Source organism: Rhinopithecus roxellana, chromosome 3 (assembly GCF_007565055.1).
Source record: "Rhinopithecus roxellana isolate Shanxi Qingling chromosome 3, ASM756505v1, whole genome shotgun sequence".
In the NCBI taxonomy this organism is placed as follows: Eukaryota; Metazoa; Chordata; class Mammalia; order Primates; family Cercopithecidae; genus Rhinopithecus; species Rhinopithecus roxellana.
Genome location: NC_044551.1, coordinates 3,421,780 through 3,449,544, shown reverse-complemented (window position 1 = coordinate 3,449,544; position 27,765 = coordinate 3,421,780). Strand labels below are relative to the sequence as shown.

Sequence of the window (27,765 nt, the reverse complement as noted above, 5' to 3'; positions counted from 1 at the left end):
GTTATAGCTAAGAAGCCAACAAAGGAGTTTTATATATATATAAAAACTTCATCCAAAGAAGGCAGAAAAAGGGAATATAGAATAGACAAAAAGAACTTGGATCCAGATCAAACACATTTAATAAGAAAGAGAAATGAAACCATGTCAAGCCACTTAGTTATACTGGGAATGAACTTAGTCCTATTTGGTAATAATGGTAGAGTAGTTCATTTTTGCCATCACAATAAATTAAGAGAAAAGCTGAAGAACAATGTTGACATCAGCAGCATTTTCAGCACTAACAAAGGAAAGTTAAACTATAAACCTAACACTAAAAGTTAATTGAAGATATCTTGTTTCTTTTAAATAAAAACTCAATAAAATTATTTTTAAATGTATATACAATTATTATTTTCATTTCTATTACTGGCTTTTTCTTCTGAGAAAAAGGGTAGAGAAAGGGAGAGATTGAGAGAGAGAGGAGGCCAAGCGCAGTGGCTCACACCTGTAATCCCAGCACTTTGGAAGGCCGAGGTGGACAGATCACGAGGTCAGGAGATTAAGACCATTCTGGCCAACACGGTGAAACACAGTCTCTACTAAAAATACAAAAATTAGCTGGGCATGGTGGCGCGTGCCTGTAATCCTAGCTACCTCGGAGGCTGAGGCAGGAGAATCACATAAACCAGGGAGTCGGAGGTTGCAGTGAGCTGAAATCACGCCACCGCACTCCAGCCTGGTGACAGAGCAAGACTCCGTCTCAAAAAAAAAAAAAAAAAGAGAGAGAGAGAGAAAAAGACAAAAAGAAAGGAGAGGGGAGAAAAAGAGAAACGAGAGGGAGAAGGAGAAAGAGATCAACTGGCTGATTTCAGACCTGAAGGATTTAACATATACTTATCTCCTATAAGACTCATCATGGGGAAAATTTATCAGACATAATAATAATGTGAAATGTTCCATATTACCAAGATAATAGATACCATTTTTTAATGGAATAAAGAGTATCATTTGAAAATCTTTGCCTGGTGTGGTGGCTCACACCTATAATTCTAGCACTTTGGGAGGCCAAGGTGGGAAGACTGCTTGAGGCCAGGAGTTTAAGACCAACCTGACCAACATAGTGAGACCTCTGTCTCTATAAAAAATAGAAAAATAAATTAGCTGGGTGTGGTGACGCACACCTGTAGTCCTAGCTACTTGGGTGGCTGAGGTGGGAGGACTGCTTGAGGCCAGGAGTTCGAGGCTGCAGTAAGCTATGATTGCGCCACTGCACTCCACCCTGGGCTAGAGAATGAGACCACGTCTTAACAAAAAATAAATAAATAAAATAAAGGTCTTCAATGGCATCTGGTATGGATGATCAAAATGAATTAGTATGTGTAACTGAAGTACCCAAGTTACAAGGACACTGAAATCTGTTTCACTGGGGGTTTGCAGCAAAAAATGACCTAGATACCTTTATCACTTAAAGACATTACCCTTTGAGATCAAGAGGCTTTTAATCCATTCATTCTCCAAGTAAAAATAGTGGTAATAGCCTAATTAACCTTTATCCCTTTGAAGTTCATCCTTAGAGACAGCATCAGCACAGGCATCAAAGTACTTCTGTAGCGTGTCAACTTGTCTACATAAGATGTCTCTAAATGTTTCCATTTCAGCCAACTTCTCACGTAAACTGTGGCCTTTCTGCAAAACACAAAATAGGGAGATGTAATTCAAGTAAAACAAAACTGGATTTTATTTGGTCCCATGGTATTTCATCAACTTTTAAGGTCTGTACCTTATAACTGAGGGCACGGGATAAGGAGAGCTGTCTAGTTCAATATAATACTTTTAGGAATAGGCTTGAAACTGACTAATCTATTGGCTTGATAGTGATAAGTCACTTAGGAGTGATAACCTTGTAAGTGATATTACTTATAAATAAGCCTTATTTTTTATAGAAAATAAGAAAGCAGTAACACCTGACAGTTTGCAAATATAACATCTGATATTTTCAAATTAAAAAAAATTGTGAGGAACAACTGTGAAAGACTTTGAACTGGGCAAAAATATTACTAGTGTCCTTTCAAAGTAATGGTGAGCTGTCATTTATGGTGCCCTTGGGAAAGTACTGTTTGATCATATAGACACTTTTGCCTTTCACTGCATTTGAGCTATTTTACAACTCTTCTAGTAAAAAACTGAGTAGTATAAATAATTCTTGTTCATAGAGATGCAAATGAACTTTGTCTGGTGCAGAAGCACTGATTATTAATCTGTGGATATTGACCAGTTTTGCACACATTTGCAAATCGTTTCAGTTCTTCAGATTTTCCTTTGAACCAGTTTTTTTATGTTTTACCTAATGAATGAATGAAATAAAATCAGTGACGTGTTCATTTGTATGAGTTATTATTTTATACCTTAAAAAGTATTTCTCTAATAAGTTCAAATAAATTATATTATTAAAAAGCTTGTTCAAAAATTATCAAGTATATTCTGTTCACAACATCCAATACTAAGCTCAATTTACGTTGCTTTAACTTAAGGCATCCATTAACTACACACCTTGAATGAAGAGGTGGATGTTGCAGAGTAGCCACTTGCTCCAGACACCAGGGACACCATTGAGCCATGTCGACGCAAGCTGGATTCAGATCCATATCCAGATTCAGTCTAAAAAAAAAGTAAACTATGTGAAAAGAATTTAAATAAAAAATACTTCAGAAAACCAAAGGTTTCCTATGAATTAACAAGGTTATTATAACAATAATTGGCAGTTTGGGTACATATAAAATATATAGTCAATCCACTGACATAAGCAATGCCTTTCAATTCCTAAATGCCATTTAATTTAGAAATTTATTGAATACCTACTATGTGCTGGGCTAGTGGTCACAAAGACTGTTTAATAATAGGAAAACTAAAGTAGGCAAATTCATAGACAGAAAGTAGAATAGTTGTTACCAGAAGCAGGGAAAAGAAGAATGGGTAGTTATTATTTAATGGACAGAGTTTCAGCTGGGGAAGATAAAAAAGTTCTGAAGATGGATGATGGTGATAGTTGAACAATAGTGTCAATGTACTTAATACCATAGAACTGTATACTTAACAGTGGTCAAAATGGTAAACTTTATGTATTCTCACCCATTCTTAACACACCACAATTACAGCATTTACTACTCACAAGTTTGTGTTTTGTTATTACTACTGGACTTGGATCTTTCTGGAAGCAGCTTGTATCTTTTTAATCTTTGTAACCACCTCGACAGTTGATGGCACAAAGTTTCTAATTTTGCTAGTCTGTTAAGTCAGCATCCCATGGAAGATAACTGATGGGGACGATACTCTTCAGAGCATCAATTTTATATTTTACCTTCTCTAATACAAATGCAATATAACAATATAGACAAAGGAATAGAATCTTTGAACTTCCAAGTAATTAAAACCAGGTATTTTGGATCTCTGATTATTTTCTACTGTTACCTTTAAAAAGTACAGTGAATTAGGCCAGGCGCGGTGGCTCACGCACGTCTGTAATACCAGCACTTTGAGAGGCCGAGATGGGTGGATCACTTGAGGTCAGGAGTTTTGACACCATCTTGGCCAACATGGTGAAACCCTGTCTCTACTAAAAATACAAAAATTAGCCAGGTATGGTGGCAGGCACCTATAATCCCAGCTACTCAGAAGGCTGCGGCAGGAGAATCGCCTGAACCTGGGAAGTGGAGGTTGCCGTGCGCTGAGATCACACTGCTGCACTCCAGCCTGGGTGACACAGTAAGACTCAGTCTCAAAAAAAAAAAAAAAGTACAGTGAATTAATAAGCTTGTGTGGAAAAACCAAGGCATCTGTATTATATCCTTTGACAATGTATCATATCTATTATGGTTTGACTGATTTCAATCCTGCTCCTCTGTACTATTATGGTTCTAGATAAGTATTTATATTGAACAGCTTTCCTTCATTTGAATGGGGGAAAAAAAATCCCTAGGTTTACTAAACATTTTTTTTAATACTTAGAGATCAATACTGAAAACAAAGGAACAAAAAGCTACATTGCATTTAATTTTAATTCTACTCAGTAAACTTAAGTGGTAAAATAATATCTAATTATTTTTAGTGTCAAACCTATGGTTACAATGAAAAATTATTTAAAGTTACACAAATTTCAAGATTAATATTAGGAAACAAAATTACATACAATGTGTTATAGAAAATATACCCATTGACATTTTATAGCCTCTGTGGTCTAATTCCTGAAAATCCATTACATTTCCTATATAGCTGTTGGTTTACCCATGATATTATTCTAATTGGAAAATATTCTTTTTAGCTATAAGAATTCTAAGCTTCTATAGTTTAATAAATAAAACTTTCATGTTCTCATTTTTATGTAAATGATATCAGCACTAGTTTAAAACATTTTCCAGTTAGTATCACTTCATTTACCTTAACTTTAATATTCTAGGATCTCAGAAAAGCTATCAGAAACTAGATAAGTTTATCCAAATGTAAGAAAAAATGAAAAAGAAAAGCAAGGGTAAAAAGAACAGTAGAGATTAGAAGTGGCAGTAACAATGGCAAGGAATAGCAACAAAGAGGGACAATTCTCCTGAAGGTACAACAGCAACAATCTCAAAGGAAGAGCAAACTTGTCCCCACCCCCAACATCAATAATCAGATGGATCTGGTTAAAACGGAAAAAAGAAAAAAAAAAAAAAAAAAAAAAAAAAAACAGACGACGAGAGGAGGAAAGGAATCTGTAACCAAAATAACAAAACTGCTCATGAAAAAAGAAATGGACATCTTCAGGCAGACACTAGGAATATATCCATATGAAAACAAGTAGCCTCCTTAATTTCAAACTTCTAACACCTTCCAGCTGCCAAAGTAAAATGGTCACACTTTTTAATAATGCTTGCTTATAAAACATTCCATCTATAAAAAGTACTTCAATATGTTCTCAACTCTTAATTAACTAACAAATTACATATAATTTTAAGAGAAGGTGGAATCAAAGCTCTTCTCCAAGACTTTACATGACTCCACATCTCAAAGCAATATCTTAGTGATGAAGGAAAATAAATGTTCTGGAGTCAGGAAAATGATTAATGAAAAGGTAATCAAAAGTATGTACTTTATGGTATGCAAATTATGCCTCAAGAAAACTGATTTTTAAAAAAGACAAAACTAATCTACGACAAACAAGAGCAGGCCAGAGTACAACGAGGGCACTGAATACAAAGAGGTAGAAGAAAATGTGGGAAGTGTAGACTACATTTGTCAAAACTCAAACTGTACAATTAAAATGGGTACTTTTTAAGAATGTAATGTAGGCCGGGCGCGGTGGCTCAAGCCTGTAATCCCAGCACTTTGGGAGGCCGAGACGGGTGGATCACGAGGTCAGGAGATCGAGACCATCCTGGCCAACACAGTGAAACCCTGTCTCTACTAAAAAAAATACAAAAACTAGCCGGGCGAGGTGGCGGGCGCCTGTACTCCCAGCTCCTCGGGAGGCTGAGGCAGGAGAATGGCGTAAACCCGGGAGGCGGAGCTTGCACTGAGCTGAGATCCAGCCACTGCACTCCAGTCCGGGCGACAGAGCAAGACTCCGCCTCAAAAAAAAAAAAAAAAGAATGTAATGTAAATTGTACTCCAATAAAGATAAAGAAAAAAATGTAAGCTTGTTTCAACATAACAGAATCACAGCAAAATAGAATTCTAATTACAGCAATCAGTTCACAAAAAAAGGAGAACTTGACTAGGTGCATTACTAGGCTCATGCCTGTAATCCCAGCACTTTGGAGGCCAAGGCAGGAGGACTGCTTAATCCCTTCCTGCTTAATCCCAGGAGTTCCAGAACAGCCTGAGCAATAAAGCAAGACACCATCTCTACAAATTTTTTTTTAAAAGTTAGCGGGGCGTTGTGGTGTGCTCCTATAGTCTCAGTTACTTGGAAGGCTGAGGCAGGAGGATCCCTTGCATCCAGAAGTTTGAGATAGCACTGAGCTAGGATTGTGCCACTGCACTCCAGCCTGGGTGACACAGAAAGACTATCTCAAACAAAAGTCTTACTGTTTTTCAATTTTAATCTTAGGTTCAGGCAATACATGTGCAGGTTTGTTATATGGGTAAATTGCGTGCTGCTGGAGTTTGGTGTAAAATAATTTCATCACCTAGGATGTGAGCATAGTACCTGATAGGTATTTTTTTGTCCCTTGCCCTCCTCCCATCCTCCACCCTCAAGTAGGGTCCGGTGTCTATTGTTTCCCTCTGTGTCCATGTGTACTGAATGTTTACCTGTCACTTTTAAGTGAGAACATGTGGTATTTGGTTTTTTGTTCCCGTGTTAATTCACTTAGGATAATGGCCCCCAGCTGCATCCATTTCATGATCAAGGGAATTAGCACCCATTCCAGACTTACTACACTGAAGAGGTGGTCTAGCGGGCAGAGGGAACTCAAGAAGCACTTTGGATGAACCATGCTTCAGTAGCCCTATGTGAGCCCTGCCATGGCAGGAACTTTTGGCATCACCCGATTCCCTCCCTGTGTTATGGGGTTGGAAATGAACTAATTAGAGCTAATGTTGGACATAAACTTATTAGATAAGCTCCATGATTTGGCCCACGTGTTCTCATTATTTCGCTCTCACTTATAAATGAAAACGTGCTGTATTTGTTTTTCTGTTCCTGCATTCGTTTACTAAGGACAATGGCCACCAGTTCCATCCATGTTGCTGCAAAGGACATGATCTCACTCCTTTTTATGGTTGTGTAGTATTACATGGGGGTATATGTGCCACATTTTATTATCCAGTCTATTGTTGATGGGCATTTAGGTTCATTCCATGGTTTTGCTATTGCAAACAGTATTGTGATGAACATACACATGCATGTGGTCTTTATGGAGGAATGATTTATATTCCTCTGGGTGTATACACAGTAATGAGATTGCTGGCCAAATGGCAGTTCTGTTTTAAGTTGTTTGAGAAATCACCAAACTACATTCCACAGTGGCTGAACTAATTTACATTCCCACCCGCAGTGTATAAGCATCCCCCTTTTTTTTTTTTTTTTTTTTTTTTTAGATACAGACTTGCTCTGTCGCCCAGGCTGCAGTACAGTGGCACAATCTCAGCTCATTGCAAGCTCACTGCAACACTGCAAGCTCCACCTCCAGGGTTCACAGCATTCTCCCGCCTCAGCCTCCCGAATAGCTGGGACTACAGGCACCAGACACCACACCCAGCTAATTTTGTTTTTGTATTTTCAGTAGAGACGGGGTTTTGCCATGTTAGCCAGGATAGTGTTGATCTCCTGACCTCGTAATCCACCTGCTTTGGCCTCCCAAAGTACTGGGATTACAGGCGTGAGCCACCGCACTTGGCCAAGCATTCCCTTTTCTCTGTAACCTCACCAACATCTGTTATTTTCTGAATTTTTAATAATAGACATTCTGATTGGTGAGATGGTATCACACTGTGGTTCTGACTTACATTTCTCTAATGAACAGTGATGTTGAACACTTTTTCATATGCTTAATGGCAGCATGGATGTCTTTTGAGAAGTGTCTGTTCTTGTCCTTTGCCCACTGTTTAATGGGGTTGTTTGGGTTTTGCTTGATTTAAGTTCCTTATATTCTGGATATCAGATCTTTGTTGGATGCCCGGTTGGCAAATACTTTCTTTCTGTAGGTTGTCTGTTTACTCTGTTGATAGTTTCTTTTGCTTTGCAAACGCTCTTTAATTAGGTTTTACTTGTCAATTTTTGTTTTCGTTGCAATTGCTTTTGGAGACTTCATGAAATCTTCACCAAGACCTATGCCTAGAACAGTATGTTCTAGATTTTCTACTTGGGTTTTTATAGTTTTAGAACTTACTTAAGTCTTTAATCCACCTTGAGTTAATTTTTGTACAAGATGAGAGGAAGGCATCCAGTTTCAATCTTCTGCATATGGCCAGCCTGTTATACCAGCACCATGTATTAAATAGGGAGCCTTTTCCCTATTGCTTATTTTTGTCAACTTTTTCGAAGAACAGATGTTTGTGGTTGTGAGGCTTTATTTCTGGGTGATCTAACCTATTCCACTGGTCATGTGTCTGTTTTTGTACCCGTACCATGCTGTTTTGGTTATGGTAGCATTGTAATACAGTTTAAAATTAGGTAGTGTGATACCTCCAGCTTTGTTCTTTTTGCTGAGGATTGTTCTATTTGGGACCTTTATTGGTACCATATGAATTTTAAAATAGTTTTCTCTTATTCTGTGAAAAAAGACATTAGTAGTTCGACAGAAATGACAATGAGTCTGTAAACTGCTTTGGGTACTACATAAGCACGGAATGTTTTTCCATTTGTTTGTGTCATCTCCAATTTCCTTCAGCAGTGTTTTATTATTCTCATTGTACAGATCTTTCACACTTACCTGGCTAGCTGTATTCCTGGGTATTTAATTCATTTTGTGGTTACTGTGAATGGGACTGCACTCCTGATTTGACTCTCAGCTTGGACGTTATTGGTGTATAGAAATGGTACTGACGTTTTATCGAGATAGGGTCTCGCGCTGTCACCCAGGCTGGAGTGCAGTGGCGTGATCACGGCTCACTGCAACCTCAATCTCCTAGGCTCCAGTGGTCCCACAGCCTCCAAAGTAGCTGGGACTACAAGTGCATGCCATTACACCCAGGTAATTTTTTGAGTTGTTGTAGAGATGGGATCTCACTCTTTTTGCCCAGTCTAGTCTCCAACTCCTAGGCTCAAGTGATCCTTCTGCTTCAGCTTCCCAAAGGGCTGGAATTACAGGCATGAGCCATGGTGCTTGGCGTGTGGTACTGATTTTTGTACATTGATATTATACCCTGAATTTGTTTATTGCTTCTAGGAGCCTTTGGGCAGAGACTATGGGGTTTTCTAGGAATAGAATAATATTTATTGTCCATGAAGATAGTCTGACTTCCTCTTTTCCAATCCAGATGCCTTTTATTTTTTTTCTCTCGCCTCACTGTTCTAAGAACTTCCAGTATTATGTTCAATAGGAGTGGTGAGGGTGGACATCCTTGTCTTTTCCTGGTTATCACAAGGGGTACGTCCAGCTTTTGCCTGTTCAGCATTACATTGGCTGTGGGTTTCTCAAAGATGGCTTATATTGTTTTGAGGTATGTTCCTTCAATGCCTAGTTTGTTAAGGTTATTTTTTTCTTTTTCTTTTTTTTTCTATCATGAGGGGATGTTTAATTTTATCTAAGTCCTTTCCTGTGTCTACTGAGATGAGGTGTGTTTTTTGTTTCTAGTTCTGTTTATCTGATGAATCACATTTATTCATTTGCATATGGTGAAACAACCTTACATTCCAGGAATAAAGCCTACTTGATTGTGGTGGTGTTTTGACGTGCTGCTATATTCAATTTGCTAATATTTTGCTGAGGATTTTTGCATCTAAGTTCATCAGGGATATTGGCTTGAAGTTTTTGTTTTTTTGTTGTGTCTCCGCCAGGTTTTGGTATAAGAATGATGCTGACCTCACAGAATGAGTTAGGGAGGAATATGTACTCCTTGATATTTTTCAGAATAATTTCAGTAGCATTGGTATCAATTCTTCTTTATATGTCTGGTAGAATAGAGCTATGAATCTATGTGGTCCATGGCTTTTTCTGATTGGTAGGTTTTTTGTTTTTTTAAATTACTGATTCCATTTCTGAACTTGTTATTATTGGTCTGTTCAGGATTTCATATACTTCCTGGTCAAACCTTGGAAGGTTTTATGTTTCCAGGAATTCACCGTTTTCTAGTTTTTGTGCACAGAGGAGTTTAATCTCTGAGGGTTTTTTGTATTTCTGTGGGATGGGCGGTAATGTCACCTTTGTCATTTCTAAGTGTGTTTATTTGGATCTTCTTTTCTTCATTAGTAGTCTAGCTAGCAGTCCATCAATCTTATTCTTCCAAAGAACCAAGTTTTCATTTTGTTGATTTTCTGCACAGATTACATGTCTCAGTTTCATTCAGATCAGCTCTCATTTTATTTGATTTCTCCTGCTAGCTTTGGGGTTGGTCTTGTTTTTCTAGTTCATCATGGTGATGTTAGGTTGTAAATTTGTGATCATTCTAACTTCTTGATGTAGGCATATTTTTTGGAGGTTTTGTTCATTATTTAAAATTCTATCTCTTTTATTTTTGTCTCTCTGCACTGATTCAAAGGAGTGGTCTCCAAGCTCTGAGATTCTTTCTTCAGTTTGGTCTTTTCTGCTATTAATACTTCCACTGTGTTCTGAAATTCCTGTGGTGAATTTTTCATTTCCAGAAGTTCTGTTTGGTTCTTTCCTAAAATGGCTATGTCATCTTTCCACCCTTGGACTGTTTTACTGTGCTCCTTGGACTGCATTCAACCTTCTTTTGTCTGTCAACGAGCTTCCTTGCCATCCAGATTCTGAATTCTCTATCAGTCATTTTAGCCATTTCAGTCTGGTTCAGAGCCATTGCTGGGGAGCTAGTGTGGTCATCTGGAGGTAAGCAGACACTGGCTTTTAGAGTTGCTAGACTTCTTGTGCTAATTCTTTCTCAACTCTGTGGGCTGGTGTTCCTTTAATCTTTGAAGCTGCTGTCTTTTGGATTGGGCTTTCCTTTTTTATATTGTTTGAGGCTCTTGAGGAATTGGCTATAGTATAAGTTGGATTTAGTTGATTAGTTTCGTGTCTGGTCACTTTAAGGGGGCCAAGGCTTAGTTCAGCACCCCTTAGTGATGTGTTCTAATCTTGGGAGACTGAGACCAGGATTACTGTCTGGTCCCTAGAGGTTAAGTACATGCTGTACTGGAGGGATAAGGTGTTCCCAGTCTGCTGGTAAGAACACTCTGATGGGGGCTGCTGGCAAAAGCACTCTGGTAGGGTGGTGGTAGCTCCCTCACCCTGCACATATGCACATGGGGGGCGGTGGGGGTCCTCACTCGTGTGCACACCAGCAGGGTACCTGCAGGTGTCCTCATATATTTGTGTACCTGTAGGGATCTTTGCATGCATGCATGACAGCTGGGGCAGCGGCAAGTCCCTGTGTGAAAAATTCTTTTGAAAGAATGACGTGTATTAAAATCCTAGAGCAAAGGTATCATGTTAGGTCCTTTACTTAAAATGGTTCTAGTTTCTTCTTTTCTGAGACACAATGCTAACTTTGTAAGTGTAGTACTCTATTTCTTATACCGGTTTTGGTAAAGGTTTCCCTCCCTCCCTCCCTCCCTCCCTCCCTTCCTTCCTTCCTTCCTTCCTTCCTTTTCTTCCTTTTCTTCCTTCCCTTCCTTCCTTCCCTTCCCCTCTTTTCTCTTTCTTTTCTTTTTTTTTCTTTCTTTTACTAAATATGGGAGACTACAATTAAAAATAAGAATCTCTCTGTAACAGATGAAAATATAAGGTATTTCAGAAATTACTTAGACACCTTTGTGTGATTGATTTCTAAGCAAAATCTGGATTGTTCTTTTAAATATAATAATATCCCCTACAACTTATAATCCTATTTCATACTATTAAACACACATTTTGGACATTTATTCGAAAATATTTAAAACTCAACAGTTTGAATATACATATTCTTTTGAGACAGGGCATCCCTCTGTTACCCAGGCTGGAGTGCAGTGGTAGTCATGGCTCACTGCAGCCTCGATCTCCCAGGCTCAGACAATCTTCCCATCTCAGCCTCCCAAGTATGCTGTATGCTGGGACTAATGGCATGCAGCAAGATGCCCCGCTTATTTATTTTTAATTTTTACTTTTATAAAGACGGGTCTTATTGCATTGTCGAGGCTAGTCTCAAACTGTTGGGCTCAAGTGATCCTCCTACCTTGGCCTCTCAAAGTCCTGGGAATTACAGGCAGGAGCCACTGTACCTGGCCCAGTATGAAGTTTAAATCCAAATGAATCCACTCTATTCATGTCCAGTGTCAATGAGTCTTAAACAGAGCAAGTCAAAACTACTGATTTTTTAAATGATCTTAAAACAAAATATAAACATTAAATACTTTACTAACGGTGTCTTCACTGTATGTCTTATACCCTTATGTATTTCTTCAAGTTCCAGTATTTCAAAATAAGTAACATCATCTTACAACAAAGACATGATAAAACAAGACTCCATTTCAGCAAAATCGATGCAACACATTTTAAGTGATAGGTAACAGATAAATGTGGAGGCTACAAGTTTAGTACAATTGCACTTCTAAGTCTAATAAAATTTCATTTAAATAAGTTTCATTATATATTGTATAAATAATTCCAATGAAAAAGAAAAGAGGTCAGGCATGGTGGCTCACGCTTGTAATCCCAGCACTTTGGGAGGCCGAGGTGGGTGGATTACTTGAGGTCAGGAGTTTGAGACCAGCCTGGTCAACATGGCAAAACCCAGTCTCTACTAAAAATATAAAAACTAGCTGGGTGTGGTGGTGCACACCTATCATCCCAGATACTTGGGAGGCTGAGGCAGGAGACTCGCTTGAACCCGAGAGGCGGAGGTTGCAGTGAGCTGGGATCGTACCACTGCACTCCAGCCTGCGCAAGAGAATGAGACTCTGTCTCAGAAAAAAAAAAAAAAAGATAGTATACTCATGAATCCTACTTTCATTGTTATTCAATTTAATAATGAGGGTTCATTATTCCAGTAACTACAATAACTACTAATATAAAAATTTTGAGTTTTTAACAAATACACATAGACACACAAATATACCCTCATTGTTTAAAAATTAGTCATTCTGGTAATGTCTACAATTGTGCTAATGATGTTGTCATTGTGTGAAATTTCCTGAATGGTCCTACCATAACCATATTGAGAGCAATTCATTAGGCAAAATAGAGCTATTTCAAATCATTTTGGTGATTTTAGAATAAAAATTAAAGAAAAGTCTCATTATATTAAAGGAAGAGCTTAAATTGATTGTATTTATATGACACGGCTCTGAATTAGTTTTCAATTTCTCTCAAAAATCAACTCTATCATCAAAGATATCAGTACCTTTAAAAAGTATGATAGGGACCAAAAATAGTTCTAAAAGATAAGTTATCAAACTATTCTAAAAAGTGATAAAAATTTGTTAACACATCTCTTTGGCTTCCCAATATATCCACTTTGAAAAATGACAGTTTTTATTTGCATTTATAATGTCTGCTTTTTTTTTTTTTTTTTTAGACGGAGTCTTGCTCTGTGGCCCAGGCTGGAGTGCAGTGGCCGGATCTCAGCTCATTGCAAGCTCCACCTCCGGGGTTCACGCCATTCTCCTGCCTCAGCCTCCCGAGTAGCTGGGACTACAGGCGCCCGCCACCTCGCCCAGCTAGTTTTTTGTATTTTTTTTTTAGTAGAGACGGGGTTTCACCATGTTAGTTAGCCAGGATGGTCTCGATCTCCTGACCTCGTGATCCGCCCGTCTTGGCCTCCCAAAGTGCTGGGATTACAGGCTTGAGCCACTGCGCTCGGCCATCATGTCTGCTTTTTGAGAGTGAAGCAGGGTTAAGGAAATAAGGATGAAAATGAGAAGACATTACTTAGTGGTCATAACTGATACAGTGTTAAATGTTCTTAAAATTTGTAACATGCTTTCAAAATCCCAATGGCAGGAGTTTTGGGGACAATATTTTAAAGGCACGCTGGCTTTTTCTTAGTTCCACTTACACTTCCACAAGAAAAAAGAAGGTGAACTCATTTATAACCTCTAATCACCAATCCATTATTTTGAAAACACCAAATTCTATGAAAATTAATAATCTGGAATTCAAATATAGTTACTATAGGAGTATTTTCCCATTTCAACATATCTGCTTTAAGATCCCTCATACAAACTATTTTGCAAAAAAATTGCTCCCCAAATTTGTTAGTGTTTGTAAGCAGTATTCCTAAGCATGCTCTACATAAATGAAAAATAACATCTTGGGTCAATGAAGCACTTACTGAAACACCTCCTACACAGATCAAGGTTTACTACTTCTGAATACTACAGTAATGAGACCACACCTTTGTTATATTATGACATAACTTTTTTTTTTTCTTTTAACAGCAATACTAGCCTGAACACTTTTTTTAAATGGCAATCTTTTGGCCACTAGAGGAGGTCAGTAATATTTTTCAATCTGAAAGCTAATATGAAGGTTAGTACTGGTCAAAAAAAAAAGTAAACTTCAGACTAAATCCAAAATATATACCTTTATGCTTTAGACTTTGACGTTTTGAGAACATTTAAAAGCATTTCAAATTAAATAATATAGTTCAAAGTTATCAATTAAAATACCAGAAATGCTTAAAAACTGATCTGAACAAAAAGAAAAAGCCAAAAAACCTCCTTAAAGTTGCAGCTAAATTTGGTAGCTTGGTTTAATTATATGGAAGATAAACTCATACATTACCATTCTGCACAGTTTGTTCATCAGTCTATCTACCCTCCAAAGAAAGTGGTATAAAATATAGTTAAAAGGTTGACTTTAAAAAAACAAATAGCACTTGCCTTTTGAAAACCTTCTTCCTTTTCCTAATAACACTCTGTAGCAAGAAGCATAGCAAAGAAATTGAGAGAGAAATTAAGTAACTTCCTCATGGTGTCAAAAATTACCTAGTTATTAATGTCATAGTTCCTCACTCCCACTCCCTCCACCTAAACTACACTGTCTCTCTCTGTTTTAATTATGGAAAATGAGAAAATACAAGATTAAATGTTAACATAAGCATAATAAAGGATTTTTCTGAAAATAAAATTCTGAAACCCATAATAAAATCAAACAAGCTGTGTTGTGAGCATCCATACATTTAACTTCAATATTACTATTTTAAAACAAACCACATGAGAAGCCAGATACAATATCTAAGAGAGCAATTTAATCAATAAAATTGTAATTTAAAATATGCAATGGAAACAATTTTAGCTTGTCCAGGTCAATATAAATATATTATCTGAGATAAAACTTAGCATGACAATTTCATGCTCATTAATATTAAAATTTATTTAGGCTTTCAAATACTTATGGGTCCCCCACTAGAGAAGTTACAGTCTGTAGCAAAAACCCCACAAGGATATGAGTGAGAAAATGGGCTTTTGAATCACTGTTAACAGATAATTAGACACATTACTTATTACCTTCCCTGGGCTTCATTTTATCTTTAAAATGATATGGCTAGTCCAGAAGTGTAATTCTCTATACTAAACCTAAATACCAAAACTCAGGCTGAAAATGTACATATACAGTGGAAACTAAATAAGACAGTCCCTTGCGGATCCAGCTGGAGAGAGAAAGCATACAATTCATCAAGAAAACTAACTTTATAAGAAAAGGCTCAACTGACAATGATTTCCAGGAACTGAACCACTCATGAATCAAAAAAATTTTAAAACATATATTTTCAAATAGTATTACACAGGATTTTTATCATATTTCAATGATCTAAAACTTAGGTACAGTACAATTAATTTCACTGAGCGCACTATTTGCTTACCCTCAAGATACTTTTCTCAAATCATGCTGAAAATCAGAACATTTGTAAAAATTAGCCCATAAACTACCACGGGAGAGCTTTTTCAAATCCTAGTCATTCCTGCATCATAATTTAAGAACTAGTATCAAATACAGCAACTCATTTGAAGGTCATTTATGGGAGTTGGTTATTCACTTGGCATTTTCTTTTACTAAACTAGAACATGCGATAAACTTTCCTTTACAGAAATACATGAATAGGCAAAATGCTGAAGTGAGATGAAGCTGGAAAAATTAACCAGGGCCTATCATACACCCTAGTTCCTGTGTCTTAAGCAATGACTTACCTAACTCAGGGCTAAAAAGGTGAGTGTTACAAGTACACTAGAGGGGAAGAAGAGAGTAAGACATTGCTTATGACCATCCAAAGTAAAAGAAAAACCCCAAATATAACATGGTACCATAGAAGTAGAGGGCTATAACAGCTGCCCCCATTCTCTGCTTGGTTTCAATCTTCTTTTCTTACACTTATAATTCAGGGCTTCTGATTCCATAATATCATATACCTGCATCCATGGCTCCCGTTTCTCTTAGGATCAAGTCCATGCATTGCTAATAAGGTCTTGGTAGAGGCAGAAATACAATTACACTTAACTATCAGCCTCTATATTCATTTAGTATCCGATATTTAAAATATGTCACAACAGTATTGGTGTATAATAGTGTTTTGTTCCAGCACGTACAGTCATGCACTGCATAATGTTTTTGTCAATGACAGACCACATATATGATGGTGGTCCCACAGGATTATAATACCATATTTTCATTGTACCTTTTCTATGTTTTGACACACAAATAATTATCATTGTGTTACAACTGTCTATAATATTCAGTACAATAGCATGTTATACAGGTTTGTAGCCTAAGAGCAATATGCTCTATCATATAGCCTAAGTGTGTAATAGACTATACCATCTATATATAAGTTCACTCTATGATATTTGCACAACAACAAAATCGCGAAACTATGCTTTTCTCAGAATGTATCCCTGTTGTTAAGAATGTGGGTATTTGTTATAAAGCTATATTACATTGTGAAACAGTGGAACTATCTTAACCATTAAGACTATAGTTCAGTAGTATTAAGTATATCCACTTTATTGTACAATTAATCTCCAAAACTTTTTCAGCTTACAAAACTGAAACTCTATATCCATTAAACAGCAACATTCCATTTTTCACTCCCCCTGTCCCTGGCAACCACCATTCTACTTTCTGTCTCTATGAATTTGACTACTCTATGCACCCAATATGAGTGGAATCATACAGTATTTATCTTTTGGTGACTAGCTTCACTGAGCATAGCGTCCTCACACTTCAGGAACATGTGGCAGAATTTCCTTATTTTTTAAGGTTGAGTAATATTCCACTGAATGGACATACCACATTTTGCTTATATATTTGTCCATTTATGTACACATAGGTTGCTTCCATGTTTCTGCAACTGTGAATCATACCAGGAACATGGGTATACAAATCTCTTCAAGATCCTTATTTCATTGCTTTTGGGTAAATACCCAGAAGTGGTAGATCATATTTTAATTCAGTTTTTCATTTTTTGAGGAATTGCCATACTATTTTCCACACTGGCTGTACTATTTTACATTCCTATCAACAGGGCACAAGGGTTCCAATTTCTTCACATCCTTGCCAACACTTGTTATTTATTTGATAATAGCTACCCTAATGGGTTTAAGGTGGTATCTCATTATAATGTATAATTTGTACATTATACAAATTAATATACAATATTAATTTGACTCTGTCACTCAGGCTGGAGTGCAGTGGCATAATCTCAGCTCACTGCAACCTCTGCCTCCCAGGCTCAAGCAATACTCACAGCTCAGCCTCTCCAGCAGATGGGACTACAGGTGCACACCACCACGTCCAGCTAATTTTTGTATTTTTTGTAGAGATAGGGTCTCAATATGTTGCCCAGGTTGGTCTTAAACTCCTGGTTTCAAGCGATCCACCCGCCACTGCCTCCCAAAGTGCTGGGATTACAGGCAAGAGCCACTGTGCCCAGCCTTTCTGATTTAGTCTTGGTCAGCGTTGTGTTTCTAGGAATTTGTCCATTTCATCTAGGTTACTCGATCTTATGGCATACAATTTTTCATAATGTCTTACAATTCTTATTTTGTATAGTCAGTAGTACAGTAATCCCCTCTTTCCCATGGTTTCATGTGCCTAGATTCAGTTACTTGTGGGAAAATCTGATCCAAAAATAGGTGAGTATAGTACAGTAACACATTTTGGTGGGGGGGGGACCAGGGGAAGAGAAGAGAAGAGAGAAGAAGAGCCAGAGTGAGCATGCACATGTGCTCACATTCATATAAATTTTCCTACAGTATACTGTTATAATCAATCTATTTTATTATTTGTCATTGTTGGTAATCTTACTGTGCTAAATTTCTAAAATAAACTTCATTGTAAGTATGTATGCATAGGAAAAAAATTTATATATATACATAGAGAGTTCGGTACCATCTGTGGTGTTTCAGGCATCCACTGGGGGTCTTGGAATATATCCCCTTGTGAATAAGGCAGGACTCCTATAACATCCCTACATTAATTCCTGATGTTAGTAATTTGAGTGTTCTTTTTTTCCTTCGTCCATCTAGCTAAAGGTTGGTCAAATTTCTTGATCTTTTTAATCAAGTTTTAGTTTCAATGATTTTCTCTATTGTTTTTCTAGTCTCATTTTGTTGATTTCAGCTCACATCTTTATTATTTCCTTCCTTCTGCTAGCTTTAGCTTTACACTATTTTCCTTTTTAATTTGTAAAGCTATGTTGTTGATCTGAGGTCTTGTTTACTAATGTAGTGTTTATAGCTATATTTCCCCTTAGCACTGCTTTCACTGCATCCCCTAAGTTTTGGTATGTTTGTATTCAACTCTTAGCATTTTCTAATTTCCCTTGTAATTTCTTCTTTGCTCCACTAGTTGTTTAACTTCCATGATCCTGTAAATTTTCCAGTTTTACTTATTACTAATTTCTCAAGTCACCCAGCTGTGGTCAGAGAGGACACTTTATATGGTATTTATCTTTCAAAATGGAATAAGATTTAATCTTTGTCCTAATATATGATCTATCCTAGAAAATGTCCCATGTGTACTTGAAAAAAATGTATATATTATAGTTTGGTACAGTGTTCTGTATATGTCTTTTAGGCCTAGTTGGTATACTGCGTTAAGTTCTCTGTTTCTTAATTCTGTCTGGTCTATTACTGTAAAGGGGCATTAAATTATTATTGTAGAACTGTCTATTTCTCCTTTCAATTGTTTTTGTTTTATATTATTTTGATGGTCTGTCTTAGTATGTAAACGTTTATAACTGTTATAGTCTTCTTGCCGCAGCGAACCTTTTATTAATACACAATGTCCTTATTTGTCTCTTAAAATCTTCTCTAACTTAAAGTCTATTTTCTCTGATATTACTATAACTAACCCTGCTCTCTTTTGGTTGCTATTTGCATAAATATTTTCTTCCATTCTTTCACTTTCAATCTGTTTGTTGTCTTTGGATCTAAAGGGTCATATAGACAGCATGTAGTTGATCATGTTTTTTATTTTGCTGTCAACCAGGCAGGAGTGCAGTGGCGCAATCTTGGCTCACTGCAACCTCTGCTGCCCAGGTTCAAGCAAGTCTCCTGCCTCAGCCTCCCGAGTAGCTGGGATTACAGGCACCTGCCACCGTGCACAGCTAATTTTCGTAGTTTTAGTAGAGATGAAGTTTTACCATCTTGGCCAGCCTGGTCGTGAACTCCTGACTTCGTGATCCATCAGCCTCAACCTCCCAAAGTGCTGGGATTACAAATGCGAGCCACTGCACCTGGCCTGATCATGTATTTTTAATTCATTCTGTCAGTCTCTATCTTTCAATTGAAGAGTTTGATTTATTTACATTTAAAGTAATGACTGATAAGGAAGAACTTACTTCTTTTTGCTATTTTCTGTGTGCCTTATTAGCATTTTTGTCCCTCATTTCTTGCATCACTGTCTAGTTTATCATGGTTTAATTTTTCTTTTTCTTTTTTTTTTTTGAGACAGTCTCTCACTCTGTCACCAGGCTGGAGTCCAGGGGTGTAATCTTGGCTCACTGCAACCTCCACCTCCTGGGTTCAAGAGATTCTCCTGCCTCAGCCTCCCGAGTAGATGGGACTACAGGCCCATGTGACCAGGCCCAGCTAATTTTTGTAATTTTAGTAGAGACTGGGTTTCACCATGTTGGCCAGGGTGGTCTTGATCTCTTGACCTCGTGAGACACCCGCCTCAGCCTCCTAAAGTGCTGGGATTACAGGCGTGAGCCACTGTGCCCGGCCTAGTTGATTTTTCATAGTGAAATGTTTGATTTTTTTTCGTATTTCCTTTTCTGTATTTCTATAGCTATTTTTTTGTGGTTATCATCTGGATGATATCCTGAAGTTATAACACTATAATCTGAACTTACACTAGCTTAACTTCAGTAACATACAAAAACTCTATTCTTTTGCAGCTCTGTCTTCACCCCTTTCAGTTGCTGATGTCACAAAATTACATCTTTATATTCTATATGACCAAAAAAATGAGCAAATATTCTTTGAAATCCATTAGTCTACAGAAAAATCTGCAATTACAAACCAGTTACAATACTACTAGCTTTTAGGCTTAACTGTGTTCTTAAACATGTATCATTTTCTTAAATCATGTAGAAAACAAAAAGCAGAATTACAAACTGTTACAATAATTCTAATTTTTATAATTGCTCATGCATTGACTTTTACTAAGATTTTTATTTCTTCATACAGCTTAAGAGGTATTGTCCAGTATGCTTACAATTCACTTCAGAGGACTCCCTTAAGCATTTCTTGCAGTGCAGGTCTAGTGGTAAATAGCAAAGCTAACTCCCTTAGCTTTTGTTTATTTGGGCATGTTTAAATTTCTCCCTCACTTTATCCCCTCTTTTTACTGCTGGAAAACTAATTTTTTTTTCTTTCTCTCTTTCTTTAAGAGACAAGGACTTGGTATTTTGCCAGGCTGAATTTAAACTCCTGCGCTCAAGTGACTCTCCTGCCTCAGCCTTCCAAGTAGCTAGGACTATAGGCACACACCATCACACCTGCTATCTCCTTCTCTCTTGAAGGACATTTTTGTCAGACATAGGATTGGGTTTTTACTGAGATGAGGTCTTGTTATGTTGCCAAGGCTCGTCTCAAACTCCTGGCTTCAAATGATCCACCTGCCCCAGCCTCCTGAATAGCTGAGATTACAGGTGCAATGCCACCATGCCTGGTTCCACAAATACGGGAATCTTGGTTGACAGTTCTTTCCTTTTAGCGTTTTGAATATATTGGCCCAATACCTTCTGGCTTCTAAAGTTTCTGACAAGAAATCTGTTGATAATTATATTGAGGATTCCTTTTATATGATAAGCTGCTTCTGATTGCTTTCAGGATACTCTATATGTCTTTTGAAAGTTGATTATATCTGTGAATCTCACTGATTTTATCTTATTCGGAGTTCGTTAAACTTCTCACGTTTATATTCATGTCTTTCATCAAATTTGGGAAGTTTTCGGCCATTATCTCTTTGATTATTCTCTCTGCTCCTTTTTTCTCCTGGCACTCTCAAAATGTGTATTGAGGTCCGCCTGATGTGTCCCACAGTTCTCTTAGGCTCTGTTCACTTCAATCTTTTTTCTTTCTGTTCTTCAAACTCAATCATATCCACTGTCCTATATTTAAGTTCACTGATTGTTCTGTTTGTGCAAATCTGCATTTGAATCCCTCTAGTGAATTTTTCATTTCAGTTACTAAAGTTTCTAGCTCCATAATTTCTTTTTGGTTTCTTTTCAGGTTTTCTATTTCTTCATTGATATTTCTATTTTGTTCACTTATCTTTTTCTTAACTTTCCCCACATCTTCCTATAGTTATTTGAGTATCATTAAGGTAGTTGCTTTAAAGTCTTTGTGTAGTAGATCAGCCATCAAGTCTTTTTCAGGGACAGTTCCTGTTGATCTACATTTTTCCCTTGAAAAGGCCACATTTTCCTGTCTCCTTCTATGCCTTTTGTTTTTTTGTTGAAAACTGGACCTTTGAATTTACTGGTGTGGTAACTCAGGAAATCAGGTTCTTTTTTTCCTCATGGTTTGTTATTTGTTATTGTTATTTTTTGTTGTTGTAGGCTATTTCTGTGCCAAGGATCCAGCCTGAGGTGGAAAAGTAAAGTCTTCTTAGGGTCTTTTCTAGCCTTGCACCTTTCCCTGAGCATGCACAGTCATCACTTTCTAATTTTTCCTGTATATGCAGCTGTTTATGAATGTCCCAGTCTTTAATGTCTTGCTCCCAAAAGGAAAAAGAGAAAAGTTAAGGAGAAAGAGGGCACTGGCCCTTCAAGTCCCCTGGAAATCACTACAGCCAGAGGGGAAGGGACTTGCAACAACAATGGTCACCCACTTTTTGTCTGCCCCTCTGTGATAAGAAGCCATAATTGGCAGTCAGAGAATCCTTTGTGCTCACTCTGGCTCCCACAAGTTGTGTATGGATTGCTCTAGGAACACATGTACAGCTGCCTGCCACCAGGCTTGGATGGGTAGAGGTATAGGAAGCTACTACTGTGTTAAGAGCTGAAATTAACCGAAATTAACAGCAATTTATCACTCAAGCCTTCTCTGGAACTTGCAAGCCTTTAGTAGACTCAAGAGTTTCAAAACAGTTATATTAGACATATCTGGCTAGTGTAATTGTTGTCTAGGTGGGGAGACAGATTCTTGGTGCTTCCTGCTCTGCCATCTTCCCCAAATCCTATCTCCATCCATAGTATTTTTGAAGGAAAAGTTACACAGAAGAGAAAAATATACCATTGTCTGGATTATAAGACTGAAGGTAGCTTTTACATTTTCTTCCTTTTTTTTGTTAAAGAGACAGGGTCTCATTGTGTTACCCAGGTTAAAGTGCAACAATGCGATCACAGCTCACTGTAGCCTCAAACTCCAGGCTCAAACGATCCTCCTGACTCAGGTTGCCCAGTAGATGGGACTACAGGCATGTGCCACCATGCCCGGCTTGTATTTTCTTACTTTATAATTAACAAATATTACTTTAAAAAACCATGGTTGAGGGGTCAATAACATTTATGTAATACAACAATTTGCAGAAATAGTTTTAAGACTTGATAAGCATTGTTAGAGCTAACTGTATGAGTATTTTAGGTTGCTGCTCTTGAAATAATAATGTTACCACTTACCAATCAATAATCAATGTTCTCATAATCCATTCAATTTCATTTTTTATGTAAAATGGGGGCTTCTGGGAGAATTAAATAACACATTAAAGTGCTGAATTATTCCTTCTATCCCTCTATAGATTAGAGGAGTACTATTAAGAAGAACAAGGGGCTAAGAACTGAACAGCAATATAAGCATTCCTATATTAATCATTATTTGCCTGTGAAGTACATGGAGTTCCCGTGTGACTGAACTGTTTTCAGCTAGGGTAATATTTTAATCTATGGGACACTAATTTACTTTACTATTTTTATTATTCCTACCCCAATGTTGTTTTTCATTCTCAGTATCAGACAAGCTGAGAATATGTACCAAGCAATAAAGATAATATAAGTATAATACTTTTAAGTGATTGATTAAAAAGATTTATTTGATGAAAAAGAGCAGTTCTGTGTTGACTTTAGGAAACATTTTCTCCCAGCTAATGTCCTAATACTCAGCAAGTAAAACTGGAAAACAGTTTATATTGCTGTCAATATGTATAAGCCATATCTCCCACCATTACTTTTCCATAATAAATATAGAAAGAAGCAGAATCCCATGTGTCCCAGTGACTGTCAGAAATCTTCCCTCTTCATTAAATAAAAATTTAAATACCACATTAGGGCATTGTACAGAAATAACTTTTGCAGTATATAATCTCATTTTCTTTAATATCTTCTGTAAGAATTATATGGAACAGTTATTCGACTCTAGATTAACTTTTTTTTATAACTTGTTATTTAAATAAATTATTTCACAAATTACAGACGAAAAAGGATAGAGAATTAAGCTGAAAATCTAGTAATAGTAACCTAAATTGTTAGTGGTAAACATGTAGTAAACATTATAAAAACTTGAAAATCTGGTAAACTCTATGCAAAATTATAAAATGCATTTTCAGAATATTATACTTGTATAACTGCCAATCCTACCCTTTCCTTTAAACTTTATTTAAAAACAAATAATTAACAAATTCATAGTAATGTGGTGTGAAATGGCAAGTAGACTTTTTTTTATCTTTTTACTTTGGGAAATACTAAGAGATTAAGGCAGTTAGGGGTTGAAATCAAAAGACAGAAAAATGACAAACCGAGGAAACAGAAACTAAGAATAGGATAGGAGAGCAAAAGTTATGAATAAACAGGAATTTCAAAAAGGAGAAAAGAAATAATAGGATGAAACAGATATATTAACTGTAGCTGAGGGCATGTGATTGGAGTTTTGTTAACAATAAGAGCACTTGGGTTAAGTATACAATTCCACCTTTCCTTGCAGGTAGGGTATTCTAAATTTTCTTGGTTGCTGGGAATTTTCCCATCTCTCAAGGGAATATAGGCTGGCCTCCAGTCCCTATAACCTAAACAGCTTAATTAAAATGAATGGACCTATGACATCAATACCTGTGAGAGCTTCAAATTTTCAATATGCATCTGAGCAGAGGGGACATCTATGCTCAGCTTTAGTAGATATTGAAAAATTGTTTTCCAAGTGCGTGCACACTTTACAACTTACATCAGCAATGTATGAGATTACTTGTTGCTCCACGTCCTCACCTTGGTGCTTTTTTTCTTTTTTTCTTTTTTTTAAGCCATTCTGGTGGGTATATGGTGCTATCTCACTGAGGTTTAAATTTGCACTTCTCTGATGATTAATAGCATGAAGTACCTTTATTTATGTTTATTACCCATGTGAGCATCCTACTATGAAGCAGCAGTCAAATCTTCTGGCTTTTTCCCCCTTAATTGAACTTCCTAAACTTTTTGTTTTGATTTGTAAAAATCTCCCTGTCTTTTTGACATAGTATCTTGTTAAGTTACATCTCTTCGATTGGTTATATTAGTTAATATGATTAGCTATCTAAATATTTTCTTCCTTCACTATTCAATGTACAATCTTCCCAATCCTTTTACCATCTTGGTAAAAGCTAAGCACCTTCTCAGACAGAAGAACCCACCTGAAAAATCACTGACCTTTCCTCTCTCTCCAAGATTTATTTCTTGAAGTATTTAGCTGTAAACCAAAAATGAAATTCTAGGCGCCCCACCATCTGGCTGAATGTACCCTCCTCCTGGCCAAGGGGACCCAACTAAACCTGAAAAACTAGTTCAGACCATGAGTGGAAGAGAGGTGGGTCAGGCATGCCTCATTATACTATCCTCCCTTGGGAGTTCAGGCACAGAGCTGACCAGCATAACATTAAAATAGAGACTCTAAGACTAACAGAACAGACTCTACAGCAAGAAGATACCAAATTCCAGCCTGACTCTAGTATAGTATAGTAGGGCCCTGAAAGAAACCGAAGTATTTTATTCCAAAACATATTTCTTTGACATATTTTGAAATGGCCCCGCAAAACTGTCTCTTATAGGGGAAACTTACTTCCTATAGAGAATAGAGAGCCTTTCCCTATCCAGGTCTTTTTCTAATCCTGAAGAGACTGAGTCTAGAGCCTTTTCAGGATCTGTATAGGAAACATTTGCCTTCTACTGCCTCTGGTGGGGCAGCCACCCATGAGACTTCATTTACATAAGAAATAACCTTGGTCTCCACAATCCCTTATCTTAACCCAACCACTTCTTTCTATTGATTCTAAGCCTTTAGATAACTCAACAAATTGCCGATCAGAAAATCTTTGAATCTCCCAATGACACTGTAAGCTTCCCACCCCTTCCAAGTTTTCCTGCTTTTCTGGACTGAACTAATGTATGTCTCACATGTACTGTTGATGTTTTATGTCTCCTAAAACATAACCCAAGCTGTAACCCAACAAACCTTGGGCACATGTTCTCAGGACCTCCTAGGGCTGTGTCATGGGTCATGATCCATAACCTTGACAAAATAAACTTCTAATAATAAAATAAAACTTCTAAAATAAAATAAAACTGGTCTCAGATACCAGTTTTCAAATATTGCAGGCAGGAAAAAATGACAAATATGAAGTTACTTATAAACGCTTGACAACTGAATTATTTTTATTCCAGAAGACTATAAAAACTAAAGGGGGTTGGTTGGTATCTTGCTTTCCTCTTTGATTTCACCAACCTCAAAAATGCTGGTAGTTTGATACTATCCACATTGTGGTGTTTTAAAAAAATTTACTAATGGTGTATGGATCACCGCATGCAATTTGGCAGTTAATTCCCATTATTAGGAACCAAATTCTTGATTTTAATGACTGAAACATCCAGAGACAACATGAAGTTTCTTTGCTGGTTAATAAAGGTCAGTTGTGATTCTATGTACTTATTTTTCTACAACTTGAGAAAATGGCAGAGCCCTGACTACTGTGAGAACTATGTATTTGTCCTTCCCTCAAAATTTAAAACTCTTGAATGTAAAGAGGAAGTAAAATCTGATCCTCTGTCATCATCATATGATGCAAATAGGTAAATGGAGACTTGGTTCTAATACACTCATGAAATTACTTACATGAAATAAACACTCAAAATAATAAGTTATATTTGCATTATTAAACACCTCCCACTTAAATCATATTCAAATGTGAAGCTAAGTTTTATATAATTTATAAAGCAGATAAGTATAGAAAGGGTATCTGTTAAAATCTAATACTGATTTAAAATGGCACACACCAACAGTATGACTTTATATAACCTTGATATTTAAAAACTACTAAGAGTGAATAATTCTGCCATCTAGCTATTTTAGAAGTTTCCTAAGATTATGTCAAATTTAAGACAAAAAAATGAAAGTGTCAACTAAGTAGAAACTGCTCCTAAAATTAGAAAAAAAAGCAGCAAATCAAACTGACTCTGACAGAGCACGGGGGAAATATTTCATTATGGCAAAAGCAACAAAATTATTAAAAGATCTCTAGAGTGGGTCTTGAGCTTCAATTAGATGGCTCAATAATGCGGTTCTCTCGGTAAAAGACTTTTTCCACACTTCATTTTATTTCAAGTAAAATATATGTTCCTTTCAAAATTTGTTTTCCATATAATTTCCCCAAAAAGAAATCTCTAAGCTTCTCAGGTTGTGAATGAACCTTTCTTTCAAAGTTCATTGATGCTTCACACATGAATTCGGCCTTCACAAAGGGTAAGAACAATTCCACAAATGTTAAATGACAAGACAATTGCCTCTAGATTCCCACTACAGAAAATCAACATCTCTAAAAATTACCATTTGGATTCTTCCTCCCTAATTTTATATTTTCATATGAATCTTTGTGTCATGGATAATTTCCACAATCTGGGGAAAGTCTGTGTGGCCCACAGGCACCAACACTGTAGGATCTACTAAGGTAGATCCTAAATCTTACGGACATAAGAATGTCATATGATTACCATAAACTCTGTCAGAGGCAAGAAACTTAACTTTTTCAAGATGATTTTTAAATCTGCTAGTGTCAGGAAAGACTTCTTGCTAGTTTTAGGGATTTGAGGGGTTGAAGTGGGGGACTACATTTTTTTCACAGTAAGCAGAAACTTTGTTTTATCAAAATCACATGTATTCTAGTTGTAGAAGATTCTGAAAATAATCCTATAATTAAAAAAAAAGTATCAAAAGATGGTTTATTATATATCTTTGATAAATTATATAGAAAATGCTCACAGAGCCCTTTGACAATAGGCACCTCTTTACTACAAAAATGTTAGCTTAACTTTATACAATCTTAACTTTAACTCACACAGCTTTCAGTTTTTTTAAAGAACTTTTACAAACACTATCTCATTTGAACTCAAGACAGCATGAAAGACGGCTAAGATATTTAAAACAAAACCCTATCTTTAAAAATAATTTAGTGTTGTCTCAAAATCATAAGGAGAAATGCAGAATATTAATGGATTCCACAGAATAAAGCCAGCACATTATTCCTAAATAAAATTACTGGTCTGGTATACATATGTCCTTTTCTATGTTATAAATTGAAATAGAATTTTTGAATTTAAGAATGACCTTGGGAATAACTTTTTTCTGCAGGGGCTGCTGTATAATGTCACTTTGAATTATGTGATTTCTAATACATTGAGAATATTTAAATCATACAGTCATTTCGTTAAAACTTTTCTTGTAGTGAGTAAGCCATTCTAGAATGGATACCAAGG

At 36.7% G+C, this 27,765-nt stretch overlaps 1 protein-coding gene across 2 annotated transcripts in view; it reads right to left on the bottom strand.

Annotated features, from left to right (window-relative positions):
* Positions 1-27,765, bottom strand: part of CERT1 (ceramide transporter 1) — a 146,405-nt gene that overhangs the window by 54,021 nt on the left and 64,619 nt on the right. For both annotated transcript variants that reach the window (XM_010352831.2, XM_010352834.2), the window contains exons 4-5: positions 2,530-2,637; positions 1,527-1,665 (exon numbers count right to left, since the gene is read on the bottom strand). In XM_010352831.2, the coding sequence (XP_010351133.1) occupies positions 1,527-1,665; positions 2,530-2,637 (247 nt within the window). The remainder of the gene's footprint in view (positions 1-1,526; positions 1,666-2,529; positions 2,638-27,765) is intronic.